This window comes from Indicator indicator, chromosome 1, assembly GCF_027791375.1.
Source record: "Indicator indicator isolate 239-I01 chromosome 1, UM_Iind_1.1, whole genome shotgun sequence".
Taxonomy (NCBI): domain Eukaryota; kingdom Metazoa; phylum Chordata; class Aves; order Piciformes; family Indicatoridae; genus Indicator; species Indicator indicator.
Window position 1 is genome coordinate 116967152 of NC_072010.1, and position 26884 is coordinate 116994035.

General features: G+C 44.3%; 1 protein-coding gene across 1 annotated transcript; it reads right to left on the reverse strand.

Annotated features, from left to right (window-relative positions):
* Positions 1–2122: 2122 nt before the first annotated feature.
* Positions 2123–25863, reverse strand: RIPK4 (receptor interacting serine/threonine kinase 4). Its single transcript, XM_054384348.1, has 9 exons — positions 25818–25863; positions 25595–25786; positions 16710–17001; positions 8061–8209; positions 7241–7290; positions 6088–6246; positions 5048–5154; positions 4295–4547; positions 2123–3300 (listed from the first exon to the last, which is right to left on the reverse strand). Exons 2-9 carry the CDS (start codon positions 25774–25776, stop codon positions 2123–2125), a joined length of 2370 nt encoding a protein of 789 aa, XP_054240323.1. The 5' UTR covers positions 25777–25786; positions 25818–25863.
* Between the last annotated feature and the right edge of the window lie 1021 nt (positions 25864–26884).

Genomic DNA, 26884 nt, shown 5'->3' on the forward strand with positions numbered 1-26884 from the left:
ATCTCACTGTTCAGGGGCTTTGAAACAGAAGGGAATGGCATGTGCTAGGCTAGGCCAAATGCTTAATCACAGTGGCACAGGACTTGACAGACTAAGTGGCTGAATTTGCTATAAGGAGAGACTGATTAAGTAGAGCTTATGAAACATGGCAACCTCATTTGTCTCAAAAACAGTTGTAGGAAGCAGTGAGAAAGCTACTATTTTGTTTAATGAGAAGGTGCATTGTCAACACTTTTAGGAATCTTACTGTGACTGCTATGCTCTGGTAAGAGGTATATTGCTTTGTAAACTCCATAAACTAGCATGAGCAAGGCTTCACCATCTATTCTTTAACTCAATACCATTAAGCAGTGAGTGAACTGCCCTGAAATTCAGTAAATTGAACTAGGGGAGTTGCACACAGGTAGAGAGATGTATCTACTTGGGAGTCAGGAACAGTACCCAGCAGCAGCAGGCTCCTTAACCCCTCTACAAGCACCTATCCTCCTTTGGGTATTACCCTCAGCTCATCTCCAATGACAGGAAAATGGGGTTTGGGGCTTTAAGAACAGGACTAGATTCCCAGAGCAGCACTACAACTCCTAAAGTCAGATACTGAGGTAGCGCTGGTATTCATATCACTGACATCAGCTATGTTCAGAGGAAGGTCTCAAGCAGAAGTAACTTTCCTGTCAGCAGGGATGGGAGCAAAGCACAGCACTGCTACTTGCTCCGTGGTACACATGGTGGGAACACACCACCAAGGAGCAGCAGCCCATTGGTCAACAGGGAAGACAGAAAAGCATTCGACTTGGCTTCAGGGTGGGGAAGAAAACTAAGCTCTTAACAGCTAAGCATAAGAAAGCATCCCAGTTGTACAGCAATGTGTTTTGCACATAAAGGCTAGGTTATATGGAGTGTTATTCTGTAAATAACACCTCCAATTCAGTCAAGTTCCTTACCTTCCATGTAAAACCTATGTATGGAGCACGTGAAACTGCGGACAGCTTTACACCTCCACAATTTGGGCTTCAATGTTGTGTAAAAATTGCAGTTGTGTGCTGCTGGTGGTCAACGGGATAGCAGTTGCTTTAAAAATTACACAACACAGGCAGATATGGAACAGAGTCTTTTATTAATAACAGATCACATTTGAACTTCAAAAAGAGTGAAATTAAAAGGTGTATTAAAACATACCCACTCTAAGCAATCTATTTTCTTCAGTAGAAAAAAAAAAAGGCATACAACAGGTAGAAATACTATATACACAGTATATTGTTCTAGTCATCAGCCCCTCCAAACATTGCTTTGCAGATTGGTATAATGGTGTTCAAATATACCAGCCACTTACAGTCCAGTATGAATTGTAACTTTTGACTTTTTAAGACAAACCACTAAACATCTAGTTCAGCTTACTGATCTAAGAATACATACAAGGTAGTATTGTATATGTGAAGATACCAACGTTAAGCTTTTGCTTCCACTTATGCATTTTCAGGATCCTGCTTTGTTAGTAAGTCTGTCTTAATGCATTTTGAGTACATGGAAGTCTATAATCAGGGTTTCTATTGAAGAAAGCACCTTCTGACATGGTAATATGATTAGCTATATCTTAAATAGCCTTTTCCTTATCTTTTGCATTAACTTCAAGCAGATTTGTGTTATGCTTTATCTTATGCTGGAGGTTTTCAGCCCAAAATATAGATCTTTACAACAAACACAGAATCTACTTTTTTTTCCTTTTTTCGGGGTGGGGTGGGAATAACATAAAAAAGCAGAATGGTAGCTCTTAAATTAGTTTTGCCTTTAAAAGCAAGGGGGAAACCCACGAGTTTCATCCTTCTCTCACAACATCCTTGGGAGGAAAAAATATCAATGTACAGGCAAGGCAGGCATGTGCAGAGTGACCGATACACACCACAACATGGCAGACTCCAGTGCTTGGCCTTGGATCTGGCTTTAGTCCATGTGTGCTCTCGCTTGTACAATCAAACACAGGTAACTTCTGCTGGTTGCCCCTCAAGTCCATCAGCTAACATTGCTGATGAGCAGGCCACTGCACAAATGGAGAAGGGCCCAATGAGCCAAGCTCCATCAGCCTTCTCACACCAGGTAGAAAGGTAGCAAGTCCTGTACTTTCTGCTTAAGTATCACTTAACAACATGGCAACTGAGCCGTTGCTGCTCTGCTGAGCAATCTGTAGCAGGGTCTGATCTGTGGGCCTTTGCATGCTAGAGCGTGCCCCGCGCTGCAGAAGAACCTCAACTGTTTTTGTGTGCCCTCCTCGTGCAGCCAGGTGAAGAGCTGCAAACCCTTCACTGTCAGAAACATCGATATTTTCTGAACTGACCAGTTCTTCTACTACTTCAGAGTGCCCATTTTCTGCAGCAAGATGCAACGCTGTCCTATTGAAAGGGCCTCTGGCTAGAACATTGGCCCCTTCATCTATCAGCAGCTTAGTCGTTGCAACGTGGCCGCTGCGAGATGCCAGGTGCAGCGCAGTGTATCCTTCTGCCGTTGCCGCCTCGATGTCTGCACCGTGTTTAAGGAGCAGCCTGGAGGTGCTTGTGTGCCCGGTCTCAGCAGCTATATGGAGGGCAGTCTGCAAGAGCGTGTTCTGTATGTTGACGTCCGACTCCAGGTCGATGAGCAGCCGAGCCACGCGGTAGTGTCCTCGTTGAGCGGCCAAGTGCAGCGAGGTCCTCCCGTCTACAGTCTGCACATTGACGTTTGCACCCTGCTGCTTGGCCAGAAGCTTCACGATGGGGAGATGACCTTGCCAGGCAGCATAGTGCAGCGGCACCCAGTCATCCTTTCCTTTGATGTCTACATTGACACCTCTTCTCAGGAAGATGCGCACAATATTCTCTTGGCCATACTGACAGGCTATGTGGATGGGGGCTCTGCCTTCAAAATCTACCTCATTTAAGGATGCATTCTTATCGAGCAGCATTTTGGTGCTGAAATCATCCCCATTTTGGGCAGCAAAGTGAAGAGCAGTCCACTGATCCTCATCTTTGGCATTAACATTGATTTTCCTAGCCATAATCAGCTCCGCAATGCTTTTAAACTTCTTCTCAATGGCTATGTGAAGAGGGGTGGATCCTTTCTTGTTGGTGAGGTTAGGGTTAGCATTGTACAGGAGGAGCCATTTGACGCATTCTTCTTGACCAGCTTCAACAGCCAAGTGCAAAAGACTGGAGTTCCCATCTAAAACAATATCAACATCTTGAGGCTGGAGGATCTTCATCAGCTTGCTGGTATCTCCAGATAAAATGGCCTCTGTTAGTTTCCTCTTCTGTATGTCTGTAGTACCGATATCTAGATGGATATAAGTAAGACATTTTTTTTACAATGAGGGTGGTGAAACACTGGAACAAGTTTGCCAGAGAGGTAGTGGATGCCCCATCCCTGGAAAAATGCAAGGCCAGGTTGGATGGAGCTCTGAGCAACCTGATCTAATTGAAGATGTCTCTGCTCATTGAAGCTGGGGTTGGACTAAACAACCTTTAAAAGTCCCTTCCAACCCAAACTATTCTATAAAAAAACCACCATCACAATGCTGATATTCATCAAACCTTGCTTGCCTGTAGGTAACATATCTGGTGGCTTCAGCAATGACTTGACTGCAAGAAAATATCCTCCCCTCTTCCCCCTCTCCCTTCCCCGCAGAAGAAAGAACACTTTCAGGTCAGATTTGGAGCCCCACTTACTCTGAATGATAAAACAAAGGATGCTCTGGTTGATCTCCCTGTACTAAGCATTGTTTGCCTAACTGGAGAATAGAAGTTAGGAGTTTTGCATTGAAAGGAGAGAGGCGTTGTGTGCAACAGCAGGGCGTTTTATTACAATGTTCATGGAGGCTGCTGAGAAGGTGGCTTGAGTCTTCTAAAACAGTAGGTGCTCATACTGAAAAAGCCTTGAACTCAGCTGACCTGACTGGGCATTGGCTTTAGTCCCACTTTGAGTGGGACTCCAGACTAGGCGAGCTCCCTTCCAACCAACCTTTATGTGACTGTGTAATTGCTTTGAAAAAGTTACCAGAGTTCCCATAAAAGTAAATGAGATTTATTATTTTTCCTTAGATCATGTGGGTGGGAACCACCTTTTATTTTTTTTTCTTGAAATAATCACCTCCAGTGAACACATTTGTAGCACTGACAGTGAGAGAAAGCAAGGCTGACAGCAATTTCCAGAATGCATTTTTTTCATATGACTACTCTCCAACTCCCATGCCCCAGTACAAACTATTAAAGAAAAAAAAAACACCACAAAACCCATAACCAACCAAACCCAAAAAGCCCCTGACCATTACCTGAACTCTCCCTTTCAAAGGAAAGGGAAAGGGAGCCTCTGGATGAAAAAGCTGAATCTACAGATGAAACTCCTGAAAGCCGCTTGTCACTGGCAGCGAGTTTGGACTCAGAAGAGCTGCGGCTGAGATCCTCAGGGCCTTCCATAGTCTGTGAAATCCCTGAATCCAGCTGGGACAACAACTCTGAGAGACTGTAATCCTTAACTGATGGTAGAGCAGGCTCCTGTTTTGGCTGGGACAATGGAGACACCCCCTTCAAGAGAAGGACACAAGCAGTTTAGAAAAGTCAGCAAAGAAAACTGAGCATGAGGTTCTGTAGAAGCAGACATTTGTTAGTTTAAACATTATTTGTATTAAATGAAACCTACGAATAAAGCCACTGAAAATTTTCAGATGCAGGAGGGCAGCTCTCATCAGTACTCACATAGCCACTAAAGCCACATGGCTCTTCTGTCCACAGTGTTTTTTAAGATTGGTCACGTTCACACAGTTCCAGCCTTCATGTCCTAACTGCCACGCTCTCCCTTGACAGTCTAGTATCTACTTGCACTTAGTCCTGCACTGAAGTTTTTTGAGATTGTCCATGCATCTGGTGTCACTTTTGTATTCTGGTCCTTCACCAAGACTCACTTCTATGAGACAAGAGGGTGCTCAAGAGCAGCGAAGAGAAAGCTGCTTGGGAAGATACAGATCACAGAGGAAACAGTTCCTCACAAAACTTACTGCACTTGAACAAACAGGAAGAGAAAATACCTGAGGCTGCTGCTCTGGGGAATTCTTGGTGTTGAGGTCCTGAGTTACCATCTCTTTTGTTTCTTCATCTGGTTTTTCACAAAGCACCTCTGTTTCTGAAGTGATTTCTTCAAAGACAGCAAAAGAAGGTTTTGTTACATTTTTTTAATAGGAGACTTTTCTGAGATGCTCTGCTGCCTGTTTCTACCATTAGAGCTTAACAGCTTTCAGATACTGTGGGAGAACAACTGCAAATTTTGACTACACCACCTAGCATCTCACTAGGAGGTACAAGTGTATAACTAGGCAAAGCGTGCATAGGGTTGACCAAACGATTCATTTTCACATTCAGACCAGACTGGTGTTACAGGGTGGCTACACTGCAAGACTGTGAAATGGAAAACAGACTACTGCTGGCAGATTTAGGCACATGTTTTTGAAAAGATGGGATCCCTCTTCCCTGAAGTCCCCATACCTTGTTTGGCTAGGAGGAGAGGGAAGAGGCAAATCACTCTCATTAACGCTAAATGAAGCTACCTGGAAATAACACTCACTACATCCTTCTGCACATTTGAATTTTTAACAAGTGCTTTGGGTAAGTTCAAGCCTTTCATCGGAATTGCTTTTTGTTGCCAGAAAAATGACAGTACAAATTGTTTTCTTACAAGAAAACAATTCCACTTCTCAGCACACAGCAGTAAATTTCAAGAGGCAGGGCCTTTAGCACTGTGGTATGGAGAAAACCACAGCAGCTCCAGCTTGGCATATGCCCTGATAAACAGTCAGAAATTAATAGAATTTCTGGTTAAATGGTTCAGCTGGCTCCGTACAGGTCTTATTTCTGACGTGTTTACATAACACTGTCATGGTTAGACATGTCCCCAGATAATCCCTTCCTCCACAAATGAGTAAGTGGCCTGTATCATTGTCTCCACCATACAATGTGCTCTATTTATTCTGTCACAGAGGTTCAGAGCATTTACCCCAACGATTAACAGTCTTGAGCAATAACGTGAGTCATAGAAGAATAAATGGGCAGCCAAGTTACGAGGAAATCTTACCTTGAAATGTTGGCCGTTCACCAGGATCATCTTGCCAACATTTTTGCATCAGTTTGATCAAGTTATTACATGAATGAGGTCTGGATTTGGAAACAGCAGGTAGCTCTGGGCGGTGGCCTTTAACTACTTTTACCATAATATGTAAAATGTTGTTTTCTTCTGTAAAAGCGAAGACACACAAAATTAAGATGTTCCAGCAAAAGAAATTATATTTATTTTGTCTAAGAGCATTAACAATGTATTAGGCTGAAACTTTGTTTTTATGCACTTTTTCCCCCTAGATTCAGAGTGCTTTCCTTTATCAACAGGGAAAAAGAAGTTGGTCTTATTCTCCCACAACCCATTTGTCAATGCAGTAACACCTACTTCCTGTATGTTAGTTAAAAACAATTGTCAGTGGGTGACCATGTGCTCTGTCCACCCTTAAAAGACACAGAAACAAAGGAAAAAGCTCAAACAGCTCTTTGCTGCCTCTCTTTGGATTTCTATTACTGCTGTGAGAAAGCAGAAACACAGATTTTATTTAGAAACTATGGAGCTAAATAGGATCTCTCACCTGGAGAAAATGTAATAGTAGACTGGAACCTGTTCAAGCATGTTTGCTATACATAGGCTAGTCATACACACAGGAAAAGTCATTGAGAATAAATAGTTGCCTGTTGATTGGTGCATTTACTATGGGGTGGAACAAGGCTTATTCTCAGAGACAGCTCCTTCTTTTTTTTTTTTTTTTTAAGAACAAAATCTGTACCCACAATCCACAAATAAACAACAGAACCCCTCTACTGGAAAGCTGTTTCTGACAACAGCACAGTTCCCTACCAAGTGGCTTTGGTCTGCACTGTTTGCCAGACATACCAGAAATCCATGTAGGTCACATGCTAACCTGGATCTGTACAGCATGCTACAGTAGAAGCAAAAAGGTACAGATTAGGGCCTTCTGCAGCAATAGAGATTCTGCTTCCACATTTAAGACAAAGGAAGACTTACATTTGCAATCAGAATTAGAAAGCTTAAATGTGTCTGCCATACAAGGCTGTGGGAATTTGGAGGATATGCATGTAATCAGGGGCTGGTGGGGGCAGGAAACATGCTTATTAACAGGAGAAAGAAAGAAAAAAACCCAACACAACCCACACCAAATTGAACTCACCTGCAAAAGGCTTCTTCTGTGTAAGAACTCCCCAAATCACAATGGAAAAGCTAAAAATAAATGATAAAAAATTCTAGAAAAGCTTTAAAAAAACCCAACAAACTCAGCAAAAAAGGCAAAAAACTTCATAGAATTATAATTTGTTTTCTTTGGTTCTCCACCTCTGCATCTAATTCATCTGATGAACACACAGACAAGCAAGATGCAGGCACAAACCAGGATTTGAAAGTGTAATTTATGCAGGGAAGAACCTCAGGCAGCAAACATAGGGTCTTGCTGGAGGCTGCTGAGTTCTTGGTAACATTCACCAACTACTGCTCTCCAACACTGACACAATCAGAGAGCAGCAAAGGATTGCTGTGGATTTTTGTTAATACTACCCTACAAGATGACTTTAAAGACATACATTTCATTTAGAATATGACCTTTTAATCTAAAGCTATGATTTTCTTTTCCCAATAATTTTACCATGAAAGAAGAACCAGACATAGTGATGAAATTCACTGAAGATAACTAGGAATTTTGTCACAGACTCAAAAAGTAGGTGAGGAGGTACCTTTCCATGGGGAAATTAAAGATGGCTGGAGTGTTTCCCACACCAGTCCCTAATAAATGTTACTTAGCATAGCAACTCTCAAGACTAGCTGCAACTTTCTGCCCTATAAACACTTTGCAAAAAGTCAAATGTGACTCTTCGCAAGATGAGGCTCCAAACAGATTTATGGGTTTCATGCTCAATCAGGTGTTACAAGCAGAAAAGAAAAAGAGGACTCATTTTACAGCATTAAAGTGCTTTTAAGTATTTGCATAGTTAACTGACCTGTACACATCATGTTTGGTGTCAAAACACCTGTTTTTCTCTTTGATGCGCTCCGGAGGAAGGTACGCAATAGTGCCACACAAGCCATCCATGCTGATATCATGGGAATGGGACAAGCCATTGCACTTTGCAAGTCCAAAGTCAGAAATCTGCAAAAAATGGAGGAGGAAGAAGGGAAGAGAAGTGCATGCTACCATTAGACTTCAAAGGTGTTAGCAAACAACTCTACATGTAACCAGGATGACCCAACAAAATATAGCAGGCTGCCATTCAGAAATACTAAGCTAAGATACCATCTCTGGAAGCATAACACAATGGTAGACTTTTCGTTATGGTTAAACTAAAAAACCCAAACCAAACAACAAAAGAACCCCAAACAAACAAACAAACAAACAAACCCCATACACACAAAAAGAAAGGGGAAAAGAAAACTATAAAAGATGTTTTTTGCAAGCTGCAACTTGTTGGCCCACTATACAACAAAGACAACAAAGAGAAAAGACAATTTATTGTAATTTAAAACTAGTCAAATTTAGCTAGTGCAAACTATTTTAACATAATTATTGGTTCTGCCACCCTCTTGCCCTATGCAACCTCACATTGTATACTATGTTCTGGGCACCTGTTTTCATACCATAACCTCTCCAATGAGTTCAAGAAAATTGCTCTTTCAGATATTGCTATTACATTGACCATGCTAATAAGGACTAAGCTCAACACCAGAGGCACCAAGTGTTAAGAAAACCCAGACCAAAACACACACACATAGCAAAAACCCACGCAGGGAATTCTTTTCGGCAACTAGGAGATATGGCAAGCTGGTGCAGTGACGCAGTGAACACAGCTGAAATGAACAAAACAAGTGACAGCAAGTTTCTAAAAAGGAAAAACACACCTCCACTTTAATTTGAAGTGTCAAACAAATATGCATTCATTTGCTCTCACAGGCATACCCAATCATCAAGCAAACAGATAGGCAAGGAATTTCCTTTGTCTTAGTTATTTCCCACTGGTAAAAAATGTCTATTATGTTAAGTGGAAATTTCAAGAGAAGTCACTCAGAAGATCACTCAGCCCACTCTTTTTTTTGTTTATAAGTCAGATAAGATTCCCCCTTTCCTGACTTTCACACTCTTTTTATCTAACAAATAACCCTGGTTTTTCAGTGACTCATTCCCCTTTTGATCTGATCTTCACAGCTTCTCCTTTCACAGAATGAGGTTGGAAGAGACCCTCAGGATCACCAAGTCCAACCGATAACCCTACTCCACAAGGTTCACCCCTGAACCATATCCCCAAGCACGACATCCAAGCGACCTTTAAACACATCCAGGGTTGGTGACCCTGGGCAGCTCATCCCAATGCCTGACCACTCTTTCTATGAAAAAATTTTTCCTAATGTCCAGTCTAAACCAGTTGCAGCTTGAGGCCGTTCCCTCTTGCTCTATCACTAATTACCTGGAGGAAGAGACCAGCACCAGCCTCTCTACAACATCCTTTCAGGTAGTTGTAGACAGCAGTTCCTCAGCTTCCTCTTCTTCAAACTAAACAGCCCCAGCTCTTTCAGTCGCTCTTCATCAGATTTATTCTCCAGGCCCTTCACCAGCTTCATTGCCCTTCTCTGCACTCACTTCAGCACCTCGACATCTCATGTACTGAGGTGCCCAAAACTGGACACAATACTCAAGGTGTGGCCTCACCAGAGCTGAGTACAAGGGGAAAGTTCTCCCTCAAACAAGCATAATTTTAAATGTGCCCTTTTTTTTTAATAGGCTCCAACCTTACACTTACAGAAGTTTCTGTCTAAACATTACCACAAAGCCAGTCCTAACACGTATCCATTACTGGAAAGGGAGAAACCTGCTGCCAGCTTCAGTCTTGTGGAGAACAGGCAGGCTACGCAGCCATCGGTCTTCAAGTAGTAGGAATCTTCCTTTGACATAACACAAACAAAGCAACCCACACAACTCCAGGAAGAACTTCTCCCAGGGACAAGGAACTCAACTGAATGCATTCTCAGGAACTGTCAAAGTCCTGTACCCTAGCACACAAGTATATCCAACCTGTTGTCCACCTGTATCTCAGCTCTATGGGGTGATGTGAGAATAACTTGAGAAGAAAAAAGGAGAGGGGAAAAAAAAGGAAAAAAAAAAAAAAAAAAAAGCAAAGTCATCTGGAAGAATCGTTTCTCATGCTTGTAGGGCCACGCTGTCAGAGGGAGATTACTGGCCTCCTCAAACTAAGCACTGGAGTCCAGGAAAGCAGTAAACAACCAAGAAACTCAGGTTTGCAAGCCAACTTATTCTGGGAAGAGCTGAATTGAATGCCACAGGAAGTGCTGCATGAGTTTGGGGTGCTTAATGTGCCACAAGAGAACAAAAGCACAACCCCAGCATCATACAAGCCCATGGTGTCAGGTTAATAAGTGAACCAACTGCTGCAAGTCTGAGCAGATCTGACTTGGTGAAGCGCTGCTGTCCTTTGATTAACATGAAGCAGAGACTTAAACACACCTCAAGAAATCCATATGGCATGCAGGCATAATTAAATAATACACCATCCTCTTTGTCTAAACAATACCGGGTTTCCTTCTGTGCAAGCTAAGAAAAAGAGGTGAAATGCAGACAGCATAGTGACACTCCTGTGCTAAGAGCCACCAGCTACACTGCATGAATCAAAGGCTAAGGGCTAAGACAAGAGGCTAAGCACACTAGACAGAAAAGGTCTCAGTCTCAGCCTACAAACAAACCAAGAAACAGCTAAGGTACATAGTGCATCCCCCTCAGGCTACAAAGAACTTTACTGTGTGAATCTGTCCCCACCTACCGTGAAGGACTAGGTTTTATACCAACTAATAGGAAATTCATCTGCAGAGTGTCAATCACATCAAATTCTGCAGAAAGCACTGGGAGTTGGAGAACTATTATCTTCCAGGCTGCAACAAAAGAGTAAGATTCTGCAGACAGCTTTTGTAGCTTTATTATTTCCTTTAGCGTAAATTTTCCACACTGCATGGTGTATTTTGCCATGCAGTTTCTTTAAACATCAGTGGGAACTGTACTGTGGGTGGAAAATGCAGCCACTTAACTTACCTATTTTGCCTTTAAATTGCTTGCCAGGTATCTAATTCTGCAACACAAGGCACCCTTGCAGAAGGTAGCAAAAGCGAAGCGCCCCTCCCTACTTCTTCCTCCGCGTCCCCCACTAGCTCTTGCAGCCCACCGTGGGATTTGCCCTGCTCTCTGATCCAACAGAACCCATAATCTCACTCCTCCTATCAGTTATTTCAGGTGGCTCCCATCATGCTTCAAAAGCATACCTAATATCAGCAGAGTTAAGAAGAGACATGGAGGCGACAGACTGCTTCATGCAAAACATGCGGTGAAGAGGTAGGAAGAAGAGAAAACACATTGGCCAAAACCCACGCAGACAGTGGGATTGTTCATGTTCAGACAGCTCGCTCCATCTCTGCTCTTTCAAGGTCTGCATGAGAACAAACACGTGAGTGGTGACTGGGGAGCGGAGCTGAACGTATTTTCCTGTCCACTTCCCAGCAGCACTTAATTTACTGAGAGACTCCAAAATTTGAAGACATTTTCGGAGTTCTTTTCTTTCAGGGCTTCGTTGTTTTGGTTTTGCTGCCTTTTTTTTTTCCCCCCCCTGTGTGTGTTTTGGTTGTTTTTTTTTAGTTTTGTTTTAAACTGAGCATACTGTGCGCACAGGTCTTTCTACGCTTCTGACATCTGTGGACATTTTCATTCTAGAAAACACTTCCAAAGCTTTAGATGCTTTGAGTTTGTCAAGTTATTTTTTTGAAATCACTACAATGGTTACTGAAGTCGGCTATTCCCAAACACTCCAGGAACAAGAATCAGAGCTTGGAATGTGCTTTCACTGATGACTCCTGACAGGCCATCCTGAAGTGTGCACTTAGCTTCTGATGCTGCATGTCGTGTTTCTGCAAATAAGACTCAAGAACCCACTGCAATGGACTCAGAGCTCAGCAAAAGGTTTACTTCATCAAATAGGTAACAGAGCCATCAGATTAATTTTTAATCACTGCTGGCATATCCAGTATTTGTCTCTGACCAAAGTCTCTGTGCACTTGAATATAAGAGAACACAACCACGTTTGTCTATGAGGTTTTGGGGTGTTTGCTGGGGAAAGAGAGAGAACGTCAGCCTTGTTTGGTTTTTTCCTGGGGGTAGGGGAGAAAGGCTAAATGTTACAATTTTGTTCATTAAGAAATGGCAGAAATTTTTAACACTGACGTGGGTCACAGATTTGGACTGCTAACAAAGTAGCAATAAAAACTACTTCCAAGCATCTGCACTTCAAACTTAAGTCTTTACTTCAGTATTAATGAACACACTTCCTTAGCTACTGAAAGAAGCCTTTCTGAAACAGACTGTATTTCTGTCCTTTTCCAACGTGCCCTGAAACCCTAACTCCTCAAAACCTGTTTCAAGTGTGACTTTTGTAATGCTCTCTTCAGAAGCAGCAGAAACCAAAGCCATGGTCAAATATCCATTTTGATCACAGAATCAGTAAGGTTGGAAAAGACCTCAAGGATCATCAAAGTCCAACCTGTCACCCAAGACCTCATGACTACTAAACCATGTCACCAAGTGCCACGTCCAATCCCCTCTTGAACACCTCCAAGGATGGTGACTCCACCACCTCCCTGGACAGCACATTCCAATGTCTAACAACTCTCTCTGTGAAGAACTCCACCATAAATCTGCATTACTGTAATAGGGATGGTCTTGTTCCCTCCCCTGGGGGGGTGGTATGTCTCCCCAGCACAATTAGAGAATTCATCAAGTTGAAAACCAGCTTTTTTGGTTGGGATTAAAGTGCCATGTAACAACAGCCCTACACTGAAACCTTGATCAGGTGGAGGGGTGGGAAACAGGGAGAAGGGACACCCAAAACAACAAAGCCTCTTCTCATTTCTAGTAACAATGGAATATTTACAGTTGATTAAAAAAAGGAAAAAAAGTCTGTGTTAACTACATCATCTAGTCTAATAAAAAGAGCCAACCTGCTCTTTACTAGGCTGGCCTCTGGGTATTACTGTGACCTACAGTTAACAACCTACACTAAGAAGCTTTCTGATAAACAAATTTGCCATCTGACTAGGCTTCTTCTATCTCCAAACTGAGAAATTTTGCAGCCCATTCTTCAGCTAAAGCAAATAAAAGTGAAGACCACAGAGGCAACCTGTGACACAGTACAACACAGCAGCAACTTCATGCTAGTTTAAATTGAAGCATTAGGAGAAAAAAAAAATAAAAGCAGCTACAAGTGAACTTAAAACAGTGCACAGCTCCGACCAGCTATTCCAGTTTTTACATTCTTCAAAAACAAAATCTGGGAGATGAAAAATAACTGGTGGAATTTCCCTCTGTGTGTGCATGTACCCACACAGATATACCCAAGTGTGTGAGTTTATGTGCATATATATAAAGCAAGGTGAGGAGCTGCAAATAAAATGAATGGATAAGTAAGAGAAACAAGAACTTACAAAAAATGGTTTTGCCTGAAAGTATTAAGTTGCAGGTTGACTTAATTTTAAATACTTGAGCAAAATTAACACTTAACCATGAGATATTGACAATAAGAAACCTGGGAAGCATGTGGGCATGGTAGCTGGCAACAAGTTAGGGTATGAGACTACTGCATCAAGGGGGTGGTGTATTCTACTGAGGGCCCTGGAGAGATGTTCACATCTGAGCAGGGAACAGCAAACTAACAGCCCACAGAGGCAGTGCTGGAATGTGGCATTGTTTCCCCAGCCACGGTTCCCTGCAAACGATTGCCACATCACAGGCTGCTCAGGGGTACATCCAGAATGTGTATGGAAGGCAGGAGAGTTGAAGAACAAGCTCATAAGAAATGATTCAGTTAAGCAAAAACGAGGTGCTAGCCTATAAATATTGGAAAGCTGAATATATGGAACCCTAGAGAAAGGGGCAGGGGGGATCTTGCTGGTACAATTAGAACAGGTTGACATTAAGAAAAAACAACTAAATGAAAGCTGATCCCTGCCAGCAAAAACCTGCCTGGGTGTGGAAATCCCAAGAAAGCCGCACTGCTTCAGGCAACAAAGACAGAGCATGATATGGTGGGGAAGGGAGCTCCAGGCTCAGGCTCCTGTTAGTACTGAGCTCCACCACCACTCACAAGGGAGGAGACAGGCATGCATCCATCCTCCAAAACAAACAAACAAAACAACACACATCAGCAAAGCCTCATCTTTCATTGTACAGATTATATACATACATTTAAAGTCACCAAGGAATCCCCCAACATGCCTTCAAAAAAGTTAATACCTGTCCATCTACATCTCTGCTCAGTGCTCAGGCCAATGCCAGCCTCCTAATTATCCTCCCAAGAACAAAATTCAGCACACGCTTATGTAATACACCGGAGACAGCTTTATGATATGGAGGCACCCACTTGATGATAAGTTCTGTGCAACACTACTGTGTTAGTCATCATCCTCACCTGGGGTTTTTACAGTAAGCATTGTGCTGGTAAAAAGAAGGGTGTGTTTCCATTTAACTAGCAATATGGCTCAGAAGCATTTCTAATGTGCTCCATTGGAAGACTGTTTCCTGGCTCAAGGGCAAACAGTTCATACAAACCCTCCCTACCTCCAAACTCTTCTTTTGCAGTCTGCAACATCTCTTCACTCACTTTAGGATTCTATTAGGGACAGGTCACCTAGTAAATTAATGCTAACATTTAAAAAGCAAAAACACTTCAATCAACAGCTTGACTAGCCTTTCAGCAAGAAAATGCACATTAAGTCAAGCTGCAGGGTCTGAAATTTAATTACAAGTTTCACATCACACAAAAAGAAGGTTTGGGGCCACATTTTTAAAGTGAAGGCACCTCACAGAATATGTACATCTCTTATTTTGCATATAGGTTCCTATGTCTGCTTTGCTGCTCACAGGCATTTCAAAGACATCTGTAGATGTTAAATACTGACTATAAAAAGGTTTGACCATTCTTCTGAACTTGGAATGGAACAGAAACGGTCTGAAGACCCTCATAGCTTTTACACACAGAGCAAGTAACAACCGTTTAGGGATGACCTCACCAGTAAGATGTTTGGGGTTTGTTTTTTTCTCTCCTTTTTGGTACATTTTGCACTTTGCCCCTTACATTACATCACCATCCAGATATAGACTACAGAGCAGGCAGAATATCAGGCAGCATTTCAGCCTCCTGAAACAGTGAGGAAAATAGAGCCTTCATATCTTGGCTCATAGATGAGTCAAGAATTAGGAATTTCAGAAGTTATGCAAGCAAGCACAAACTTCAAGTAAATAAACACTCAGCAAGGGCCTCTCAGCACCAGTGTGCAAGGATACACTTTCAGCAGTTCAGATCCTGATGATTATGACCAGAAAGTCATAATATCATGTACCACTTGTAGATGCCTCCTATGCCAGGAACAAAATCCTTCCAAGAAGTAAACCACTAAGAGGCTTAGTGAAAATGCTGAGACTGTCACAGGTATGATTTCATTCGAGGCACACACCTCTTAAGGCTCCAACCCTCTCATGACATTGGAAGAGATATATTCCTTAATGAAAACTTCACTTTTAGAATGGTACAGAAAGACCAAAGCTGCCCGGCCAGTTTGAGTGGGATAGGAAAACAGGGAGCAGATGGATGATGGCACTGATAAAAATCTATGACTACTTGTACTAGGTTTTATCAGCCATTCAGCATGATTAATCCTGAAGGTCAAAAGTTAGGAGGTTTGGCCACTGATTCGGGGAGGGGGAAAGCCAAAATCACCCCCACTATCTCCCTCCCCTCCCCCCCCCACTCCCAAAAGGGAAAAAAATATGTGTTTTGGTGTCTTTCCTCTCCAAAACAAAGCATCAGAAAGCAAGAACAACCTCCTTAGTCCAGCTGTCAAAACAGAACCTCCAACAGAGAAGGACAACAAGTTTGCTAAGCTTACTCTGAAAATGGATTAAAAGAGAACTTCATACTGATACAGCCACAAAGATTCCCTTAAGTCATGTCTGATATGCATAAAGTCAGGACAGAGCTACTTCTTCACTGTACATGCTCTGAGCAAATGAAAGAAAAGGAGTTGCCTCTGGGAAGGCTTCTCTGGACTGCAACTGTAAATGAGGTTTGGGTATTTAGTGGAGCCTACAAAGCCCGAAGGACCTAGACAGAACAAGATTACAGCTGAGAGCTGTGAAAGTGGCATAGATTATTTAGAAGTTCAAATTGCTCTTCTCTCCCTGCTTTATAACCCTGCTGCAAAAAATAAAATAAAAAAAAATTATAGCAGGACCCATTAGGTCTCAAAACCAGAGTTCACTACACAAGCACCCTCCTAACGTTTTAAGAGAGTTCTCATAAGCTTCCTAACTCTACCTCAGTTATGTACCAAAACGGTGCATAAATCAGGTGGAGAAGTTTGGAGATTGGAGGGGTTTGGTTGGTGAGTATTTTTCTTATTCAATGACCTTAAAGGTCTTTTCCAAGCAAAACAATTCTAGGATTCTATGAAAAGGATTGTTGATGGTTTCTCCCAGGCCTTTGGGTTTGGCAGGAGCCACAAAAAAGTATCCAAAGGTGGGTCCCTGGCAGAGAGTGTCCAGTGCATACCTTGACATGATAGTGGGCATCAAGCAGGATGTTTGCAGGCTTGAGGTCCAGATGGAGTAATGGAGGGGACATGCAGTGCAGGAAGTTCATCCCCACAGCTGTCTCATGGATGATGCGGAAGCGCAGTTCCCAGGGCAGAGGTTCAGAGGCCAGGAGCTTTTCCAGTGATCCTGTTTCCATGTATTCCATGACCAAACCAACTGGCTCTTTACAGATGCCATAAACAGGAAGGATGTAGCGAAACTTTGCCATCTCCATTTTCCTGGCTTCTTCCAATAACTCCATGCGCTCCCTGGAAGGAAAGAGAGCAGAGGGTGAAAGATAGAATAGCTGTTTCTCCCCTCGACAAACATGTGCAAAATATTCTATTAAACACATTTCATGACCACCACTTGGACAAACCATGCTACATTTCACCAGCCTGTGCTCCAGGTCTATTTCCACATTTACTAACTTTGTTTTATGCTTCTAATGGTAGGGAGCTTGCAGCTGCTGATCCACACGTGAGTTGTGTAAATATCCCAGGCATAAAGGCCATCTCCCTGCTTTGATGTTTCTGCTGTGCTATTAAGAAGGAGGACGATACATGTAGTGCCCAGATTTACCACTGCCGTAACTCCTTGAGCTAAAGTCATTAACTTTTTGTGAGTCATAAGACAGTGTTAATCAGGAGAGAGCACAGACAGCATTGTTCAGCTGCTCTGCAGGCACAGGCTGCCAGTACACAGGCACAGACCTTGGGAAAAGAAACCCCAGGACCCACCACTTAGGGGAGCAGGCCACCTGCTATAGCTAGCGGGATACAGCAAAAGCTTCCTCATCCTCAAACCCCAGATTTGGCAACTCCAATACTATGCTGAATCAGCTCCAGCAAATGCCAAAGAATCCCGGTGCACCATTTTTGGTGATGTAACAGGCCCAGCACTGGCACACGTAATGAGCACCCCTAGGTTGTTTACAGGTCGCTTTAGCCTGACCTTGCAGAGCATTGTTAGTCAGGCCAAGCTGCAGCCTCCCAGGTCAAGACCCTTTATTGCCATGCTCTCACCCTGCACCTCACACAGGAGTTGCAACAGCCTATGAGGACCTGGTAGGCATTGAGTTGGAAAGAGGAAACAAGGCCACCTCCCCAGGGTGACTGCACCCCCAAAGACAAGCTACACATGATAGGTGAAAGAACTTCCAGTCTCTCAAAACCTTCATTATCAGTGACGATGGACAGTACCTAGGGCAGTTTTGTGCCAGGGGTACTGACGCATCACTGTTGCTGCCACCAACTAATTCACAAAAGAGGGCACAGGAGGGTCAGATAGGCAACATTTCCTGAACACACCCCCTCTCACTACACAACAGTTTCTATAAAGTACCCAAGGTGTGCACACTATTTAATGGAGAACAGTACCTGAAGTAACAGGACCAAGTTTTGACACAGACACCTGGTAAACAGCAAGTCTCACTTTAAAAAGAAAAAACAAAAACAACACCACAAAACAAACAAGAAAAAACTCAAAACAACCACATTGCTTTGCTGTTTCTCCACAGGCATTTTGCGATGACCAGCTCTCCTGGAAAACTCAGGGTTTAAATACAAAGCCCAGCAAGAACATTCACAGTGGCCACAACAATGGATCAGAAGAAAGATGCTCCCCAAGGCAGGAAGCTCTGTCATCTGTCCCCTCTGCCAGTTTCTGAGAGCTGGAAAATATCTGGGGACCAATCCTGACCCAGTTGCCATTTGTGCCCTTTGTCACTAACAAGAGATGCCACTTAACCACTGTGGGAGCTCCTGCCACAGGAGAGCTATCAGCGAAATCAGACTTACTTTACTTTTTTTTTTTTTTTTTTTTTTTTTTTGTAAAAAAGGCACCATTTCTAAGAATTGAAGATACCAAGTCCAGCCTTAGTGTAGTGAAGTCTCTCCTTCCCGTATGTCCCCTCACCAATGCCTGGAGCAGCACCCAGGGGGCAGCATGCACCATGATGACACAAACACAGCCTGCAAGGGGCACTCTGCTCCCACTTGGGAGCATTTTTGGGAGCTGTCATTTAGCCCTTAGATCCTGCATTAGGACACTTCCGTGTTCCCAGCCCCTTTCCCTGCTGCAGGAAGCACAAAGTTATGTTTGCCCAGATGAGCTGCCTGCTCCTCATCAGCTGTAGCAGCCTGCAATAACCCAGTGCAGTTAACATTTCACCCTAGGGGTGAGTCTAGCCTAGCAAGAGGCAGCAGACCTATTTCAGAGGCAAGATCAGACTGAAAAATGGTTTGAGAGGGATGTACACACTGAAAGTAAAAAAATAAAAGAAAGATAAGGCAACTCTTTTCTCTCTATTAACCATGTTGGCAACTGCTGCTCCCTACAGCAGCTTGCTTGTGAAATAATTGCCTTTGTAGACAAGCACCCAGTTTGCTCTTTGGCACGCTGCAAGGGAGCGCCTATGAATAATGCAACCAACTCCTTGCCCCCAAGCCACATGCATAGCCAGCATAATTCACCAGGCTTCAGCGGGCTGAGCTCTGGAGTCAGGGATGTAAAGTACCTGTCTGAGCCCTCCAAGGCAAGGCAAGAGCCCAGCAACAGGTAAAGCCTAACAAGAACCACTAGAATCCCAGAGACAGGCTTCCGGGGCTAGCAAACTCAGAAAGTTTTTCCCTAGGAAGACAGAATTTCATTTCAACAAAATCACAGACTGAAAAAAATGGAAAAAGAGGGGAAAAAAATGGAAAGCAGGGGCAGGGGGGGTGGGGGGACGGGGAAGAGAAGAAGAAAAGGGGGACGGGGAAGAGAAGAAGAAAAGGGGGACGGGGAAGAGAAGAAGAAAAGGGGGACGGGGAAGAGAAGAAGAAAAGGGGGACGGGAAGAGAAGAAAGGGGACGGGGAAGAGAAGAAGAAAAGGGGGACGGGGAAGAGAAGAAGAAAAGGGGGACGGGAAGGAAGAAAGGGGACGAGAGAAGAAAAGGGGGACGGGGAAGAGAAGAAGAAAAGGGGGACGGGGAAGAGAAGAAGAAAAGGGGGACGGGGAAGAGAAGAAGAAAAGGGGGACGAAGGGGACGGGAGAGAAGAAGAAAGGGGACGGGGAAGAGAAGAAGAAAAGGGGGACGGGGAAGAGAAGAAGAAAAGGGGGACGGGGAAGAGAAGAAGAAAAGGGGGACGGGGAAGAGAAGAAGAAAAGGGGGACGGGGAAGAGTAAAATAGTAAGAAAGGACCAAAAAAAAAAAAAAAAAAAAAAAAGAGGTAGAAAAAATAAGAGAGAATAAGAAAAGAGAAAGCTTCCTGTCTGCTTCAACCAGACCCTGTTAGATGAGTGAATTAACTGACTAATTAACAAGCAAGTGCCCTTTATCTAATTTGGCTGTTCAAACAAAAGCCCCATACAAGCAATTGTCACCTTTAGCATCCTCCCATATTCAAATTGTTCAGCTCTGAATCGGTTATCTCTACAGCTGGGGAGTTTTCAAATACAGACCTGTCACCTTTAGAAAAGGAGAAAAGACAAAAGAAATAGAGACAAAATACAACTCAGTCATTAGCCAAGTGCTGGAGCGCCCTTGCATTAATTGCATTAACATAAACAGCTCCTTAAACCAAGATCTGCTCCATGAGGCAAAGATGAAAGGTCTTTTCCTTCCTTTTTCTCATAGTACAAGGTGCTACTGGCACTCAGCATGGTCTATGGTGTTCTCAGTGTGCCCTTCGCTTCAATACACAAGTGTTAATGCTTCAACAAAGGATGCTGTATCATAGAATCGTAGGGGTTGGAAGGGACCTCCGGAGTCCAAAATCCCCTTGCCAAAGCAGGATCACCTGGGGCAGGTCACACAGAAATGTGTCCAGATGGGTCTCCAAAATCTCTAGGGAAAGAGACTTTAAAAGCTCTCTAGGCAGCCTGTTCCAGTGCTTCATCAACTTTATTGTAGGTTTTTCCTCACATTGAGGAAGAACTTCCTGCATTTCAGTTTGTGTCCGTTACCTCTTGTCCTATCACTGGGCATCGGTGAAAAGAGACTGCCCCCTTCTTGACATCCACCCTTCAGATATTGGTAAACATTAGTAAGATACCCTCTCAGTCTTCTGTTCTCCAGACTAAACAGTCCCAGGTCTCTCAGCCTTTCCTCAAAAGACAAATGTTCCAGTTCCTTAATCATCCTCATAGCCCTCTGTTGGACATTTTCTAACATACCCCAGTCCCTTTTCAACTGGGGAGCCCACAACTGGACACAATACTCCAGATGTGGTCTCACTAGGGCTGTGTCAAGGGCTGAGAGAACCTCCTATGACCTGCTGGACACACTCTTCTTGATGCACCTTGGGATGATACTGGCCTTCTTGGCCACAAGGGCATACTGCTGTCCCATGGATAACTTATGGTCCACAGTAAGTAGGTATCTTTCAAGCTCACATTTAACAAAGCATGGGATAGGAGGAGTGACGCTACTCAATTACTCCTGGCACTTAGAAATCATTCTGCACTATAACCAAGAAACACTTCCCTACAAAATGGAGGAAAATAAAAGCTCTTCATGAGGTTTTCCAGTGAAGAAGCATGGGAATAGCCACTACTGTAATAGAATTTCTCATCTAACACCTATATGATTAAAGAGTCAGAATTACCTTCTCCAAGCACCTTAGCTCCATTCCCTTCTTCTTTCAGTACTAGATCCTAACACAGTAATAAAAAGTCTTGCACACAGGGCCCCTGAGCTCTTGCAAATCACAGGGTGCACACACTTCCCCATATAACAATATTAAAAGACAGGGGCACATACACAAAGAGATCCAGCCCTGGGTTCAGTGCCAAATAGCATTTCTGTCACAGAGTCCAGGATAGATCAGCCATTTTCAAAGCAATTGCTAACCGAACACGAACAAGCGACCACCAATATCTTTGAAACAGCTGTCTGCTTCCACTCAAAGTCAGACTCTGAATGGATAGGGCTGCATTCTTTAGATTCTCCTGGAGAGACAAGGGACTTACTCTTGCTCACTGCCTCACCCCCCACAACCAGAGCCCAACCCTTGTTCCACAAACCCTGCCACAAGAAAGCACAAATCGTGACTCTATCCACATTTGCACGTATCCAATACCCTAGAGATAACACCATGTTATAAAAACACAAGTTTAAACTCACAAGGCGGTCCTTGCAGTTTTATAGTCCACCACCACTACCTTCACATTTTCCTAATGGAGTCTGGGATCAAGCAGTTAAAATTGCTCCACAGAAACTCAAAAAGCCCTGAAAACCTGTAGCAAGGCCATTTGTATGAACCACCTCCAGATGCTGAGCAGACAGGCTTCTCCCAGCCCAGGGGAAATCCAGTCCCATACAGCCATGCTGTTCTCCAGTGGGGGATGTGAGTTACCTCTTAAGTTCTACCTACACATCCAGAGACCACCAGAACAGATATTCTTCACTTTATCACCAAACAAATGTAATGGCTGCTAACAACAAGACACTTCTAAAACTTGCTAAATTTCTAAGTTCTATTCTTCTCCTAAATCCAGGTCCTGTAGAGTAAGGCACTTTGGGGTTTTTTATTTGCCTTTTTTTTTTTTTTTCCTCCACTCAAGACAGCAGACCTTTCCACTCCCACCACCTAAAACCTCCAGTGAAAAGCCCTCTCTGGGAACTGTTACATCATTCATACTCTTTATAGTTTGCACATTTATGGTCATCTACAGGTAATCCACAAAGGATTCCAGGTTGTTCTCTCCGATTGCACCACTTTTTTGTCTCCAGACCACACTTCCATTCTGGCCAACATGAGTAAAGAGAAGGGACTTTGCACTGTCCACTGCAAGTCCTGGGGCAGAGGCTCCCCCATCTTTCTGGGTCACACCTTCCTCAGGCTTACACTGAACCTTCCCATCTTGACAGCATCTTTAGTCGCATGTGGGAAATGCAATCTCAGGAGACAGCCAGTGTGAGTAAATAAGGTGTTAGGAGTGGAATTTGCCTTGATCACCTGAGAGGGCTTTGGTTTAAAGGTAAAAATGCTTCTGGCTGTACATTCAGTGTTTCTTCTGCTTGAGGCCATTTGGCTTTATGGTGTGATAACTGCCAAGGGAATTACTCCAAATCTCTTACTGTCTAGAGAAACACAGTAAGACATTACAGAGCATTACCACCACCAAGCCATTACAAATGAAGTTTTAATGTGGCACCAAATAAATAAGAAAAAGCTTCTGTTTTTCAGTTAATGCTTCTGATACCACTGGTAATTCTAACCTCTGCTTCACAAGGTTCCAAGAAACAGGTTGTCAAATTAATCTTCTGGATCAACAATCTAATTATATAGGCTTGTTTCAACCTGCAAACTAAAGAGGTGGTGTTTTATTTTGTCTGTGCCCCCCACCTCACCACTTGAATGGCACAAACTTCTTAGAAAGGTTTTTCGGGTGAAAAGTCTCTTTGCAGGGCAGCATCACCAACTACAGAAAGTTTGGTTAGCTTTATTTTGCAGACGCAGTCATTTCAAAGGCCAGGGACCCTCTGCTTTCTAATTAGTGCTCCCCTTAAGCATCTGAAGCATAAATTCTGCAGTAAAACAAATACATTAGTTGTAAGGATTGGTTTGTTATGTAGGAGCTGCAGGAGTCCCATACCCTCAAATTTCCTAAATTCTTATGTTGCTTCAGTTTATTGTACTGTGTGTTCACATGGTCTCTCCAACACCTGCACACCTCATAGGCACTGAGGGACAGGTGGTTCTCTGTTGCACATTGAATACATTAAATATAGAAATTTGGTAGCAACTCTCAAAATCAATTGTTCATATTAAAATAGGTGGCAGCATCCTTTGTCTCAGACTGAAAATTAACTTTTGAGTAAATTTCTAGGTGTATTCCAAAAATAAAAAACATAGCAAATATTCTGGCTTATTTTTAACAGATGTTTAACTGAAAAAAATAGTCAGCTATGGTACTATTTCCTTAAGTCTCAACAAGCACCAATTCTGAAAACTGCTTTGGAGTTTTAATGGTAGGAGAGCTTGCAGGTTAACACAATAAAACACCCTCTGCCACTTTGAGGTCTTTCCCTTTTGATTCACAAACACAGTTACCCCAGGCCTATATTAAGTTCTCCCTCTCCTCTTTTAAAAGAAAGTGACATTTTATCTCATTTCCTATACTATATAAGCCATGCCTACAGCAAAGCCAGCAATTCACACGAAGGACAAGATGCCCAACTACCCTAGTAATCTTGTAGAAGACAGGATTACAAATGTGTTCAATCTTGGGCCAATCATTCCTCCTGCAGGAATCACAAGGGAAGTCTTTTGTGACTGAACCAACCCACATCTCAAAAAATTAACTGCAGAATCAGCTAGTAAGTTGGCAGAGTTCCCAAAGATCAAGGTGGAGTTGGAAAAACTCCATGAAGACAGCTTGGTCATATTCATCTCCTTCTGCATTGATACACACCTGCTGGGAAATCACTACTGTGCCTCAAAACAGAAGGACATTTCTAAAGACACACCTGTCAGCCTTCTTCACTTAGGGAATCAGAGCTCTACTTGAGAGGCCTCCACCACACACACGCACACACTGTATGAGCACTGCACAGCCGACCGTCCTCCAGCACAGGCCACAGCTAGTCAGAGAGAGCAACCAAGCTGGAAAGGGTTCTCAACATGTGGTATCTTTACCTGCAATACTTACAGCTCCATTGTGGCCTACTCAGTGAGAGTGCATCCCGGGCAGATGCAGGGAGAAGTGCTGGCCCTGAAGGGAAGCTGGAGAACGTCTTTCCCAGCACGTCTCCTTTCAGCATCCACTCCTGAAAGACAGCTGCAGCGCCCACACCCCAACACCCCCCTGCTGCTTACCACCACCATCTATCACACAGAAGATACAACTAAACACACCTGCAAACACAAGCCAAAGGACTGGCTTTTCTCAAGGTAGAGTGAGACACGGCAGGCCTGAGAAGCCCCCGGATCCCATTTGGCATTTTCACTCCTCCTACCCTTCCCGTTCAGGACTGCCTTCCATGACCTTCAGAGCTGTAGCAGGCGTTAACGCTTTAGCACAAGCCAGTACATGCATGACTAGGGCAGGGCAAAATGCCTTCCAAATGGCTCCGAGGGAATGGGCAAGCCCTACGCTGCAGCCGTGCGGCGACTGTTCCCAAGCTGCTGCAAGTGGCTAAGCAACATAGCTTATTCTTTGAGGGAGGCCAGCCCCATTATATACAACTAAAGGTGTTGGTCCGGCCTTCGCTTAAGTGTGGCAAAGGCCACGTTTGCCTAGGGAATAATTAATTGCGCGGCTCTCCTGGCCGCGTTTAGTCAGGCCTTCATACCCGTTGTGGCTGTTGGTAAACAGGGCTGGGAGATCGGCTGTAGCTCCGGCCCTGTTAGCCTGCGGCTGTCCTGGGCCAGTTTGTTCTTTTTCGCCAGCACACTCCCAAGACCTGTAACATTGTATGAGCTTGTAACTCATATGGGCTATAGCCCATGGCTTGATTTGTTTCTCAAAAATAAAGTTTTGCACAGGCTGTGTTTGTGTATCTCGTTTGGCCTCAGATGAGTTTAGACTGCCGTTAAGCACAACTACCTATATTTACATGCCTTCTGTAAGCCGAGCCACGAGAAAACAAGGAAAAACCCCACAACCAAATCGAACAAACAAAAAACACCCCCACAATAACAGAACAAACAAACAAATTAAAACAGTAATCCGTAAACTCTCGGGAGCTGAGCAGGGTTGTGAAGTCAGTCAGTCAGCCGTCAGTCGCTCCGCGGCTTCCCCGCTGCATGTGCACAGAAGCCTCAGAGCGACTGAGAGCTCCGGGGAGCCTGGAGAGGGTCGCTCCTGCGGAAAAAGCCGCTTACTCCCGCTCGCTCCTTCCCTCCCTAGTCCCTCAGTCCGTCGCTCCTTACTTCTCGTCCACATGGAGGCTGGGCGAACACTTGATGGCGAGCCAGGTCTTCCAGTGGAGGTGTCGCACCTTGTACACCTGCCCGAACCCACCCGAGCCGATCTTCTCCCAGCTGCAGAACTCGCTCTCCTCGAAGGTTTTCAGCAGTCCCATAGCCCACGGTGAGCCGCTCTCCCGCGCCATGCTGCTGCTGCTCTCCAGCAGCCAGCCAGCCAGCCGCCCGCCCGGCACCACGGTGAGCAGCGCCAGCGCCGCCGCCTGCCCAGGTGAGTCAGGTGTGCCTGGGGTGGCGTCACTTCCTGGGCCGGGACCGGCCGCCTCCCACCCCGCCACCGCGGAGAGCTGAGGGCTACGTTCGCTTGTCGGGGAGGGCAGCTGTGGCGTGGCCTGTCTTGGGCTGGTCCGGCCCGGCCCGGCCCTCCCTTCCCCGGTGCTGCTGCCAGCCTGGCACAGGTAGCGGCCTCAGAGTCATAGCGCACTCCGTGGCCCCTCGGACGCGGGCGGGATGTTCCCAGGCAGGACAGAGCAGGGTATGGGGCTTGCCCTTGTTTCTCCCGACACCTGTAAAGGGCAGAATCCTCCACTCGCAGGTGGCTTCTCCAGGGGCCCTTCGTCTCTTCCCGGCACCCTGCAAGCCTCTGTGTCCAGAAGCCTGGCAGTGCGGTGCAGCACGCATATCCAAAAGCTCCTTAGGCAAAAGCGATGGGGCAGGACAGAGCACTTTAGAGCTGTGACGATTAAGCTGTTAAATACAAAGGGGAGCGAAACACCAGCAGTTGCATTCCTGCTATGGAAACCCCAGAGGGTCTGCGTCCCTTCAGCAAAGAAGAATAAACCCATAACCAGTGCATGTTGCTCGGGTCTGCGAGACTCGGGTCAACCTGCTCTGGGTGGCAGAGGCTGGCCTCTGTCCAGGCACACTGTAAAGCAACATTTTTTAGGCTCTAGGAAACTGTACAGCCAAGACTGATGTGCCTCTGGTTTTTAGTTGCCCCTGGGAGTAGGTGCTTTGATGATCCCAGAGGCAGATTTCAGTGCTTGAATCCTTTTGTGGATCTAATTGCAGGTACCATAGGACTCGGACTAATGGGTCTTGCTCTGTTACTGAGACGCTGCAGTTTGAAAGAAGGTGCCTGCAACCTGTGGTCTGTAACACGATAGTAAAGAGGCTATTCCAGTCTATATCCTGACCTTCACACCTATTGCATGTATAAAGGTTAATGAAGCTCGTGCTTGTTTGTTATACTGAATATCAGACTGAAGTTGATCTGGGCAGTTAGTATCTGATAAT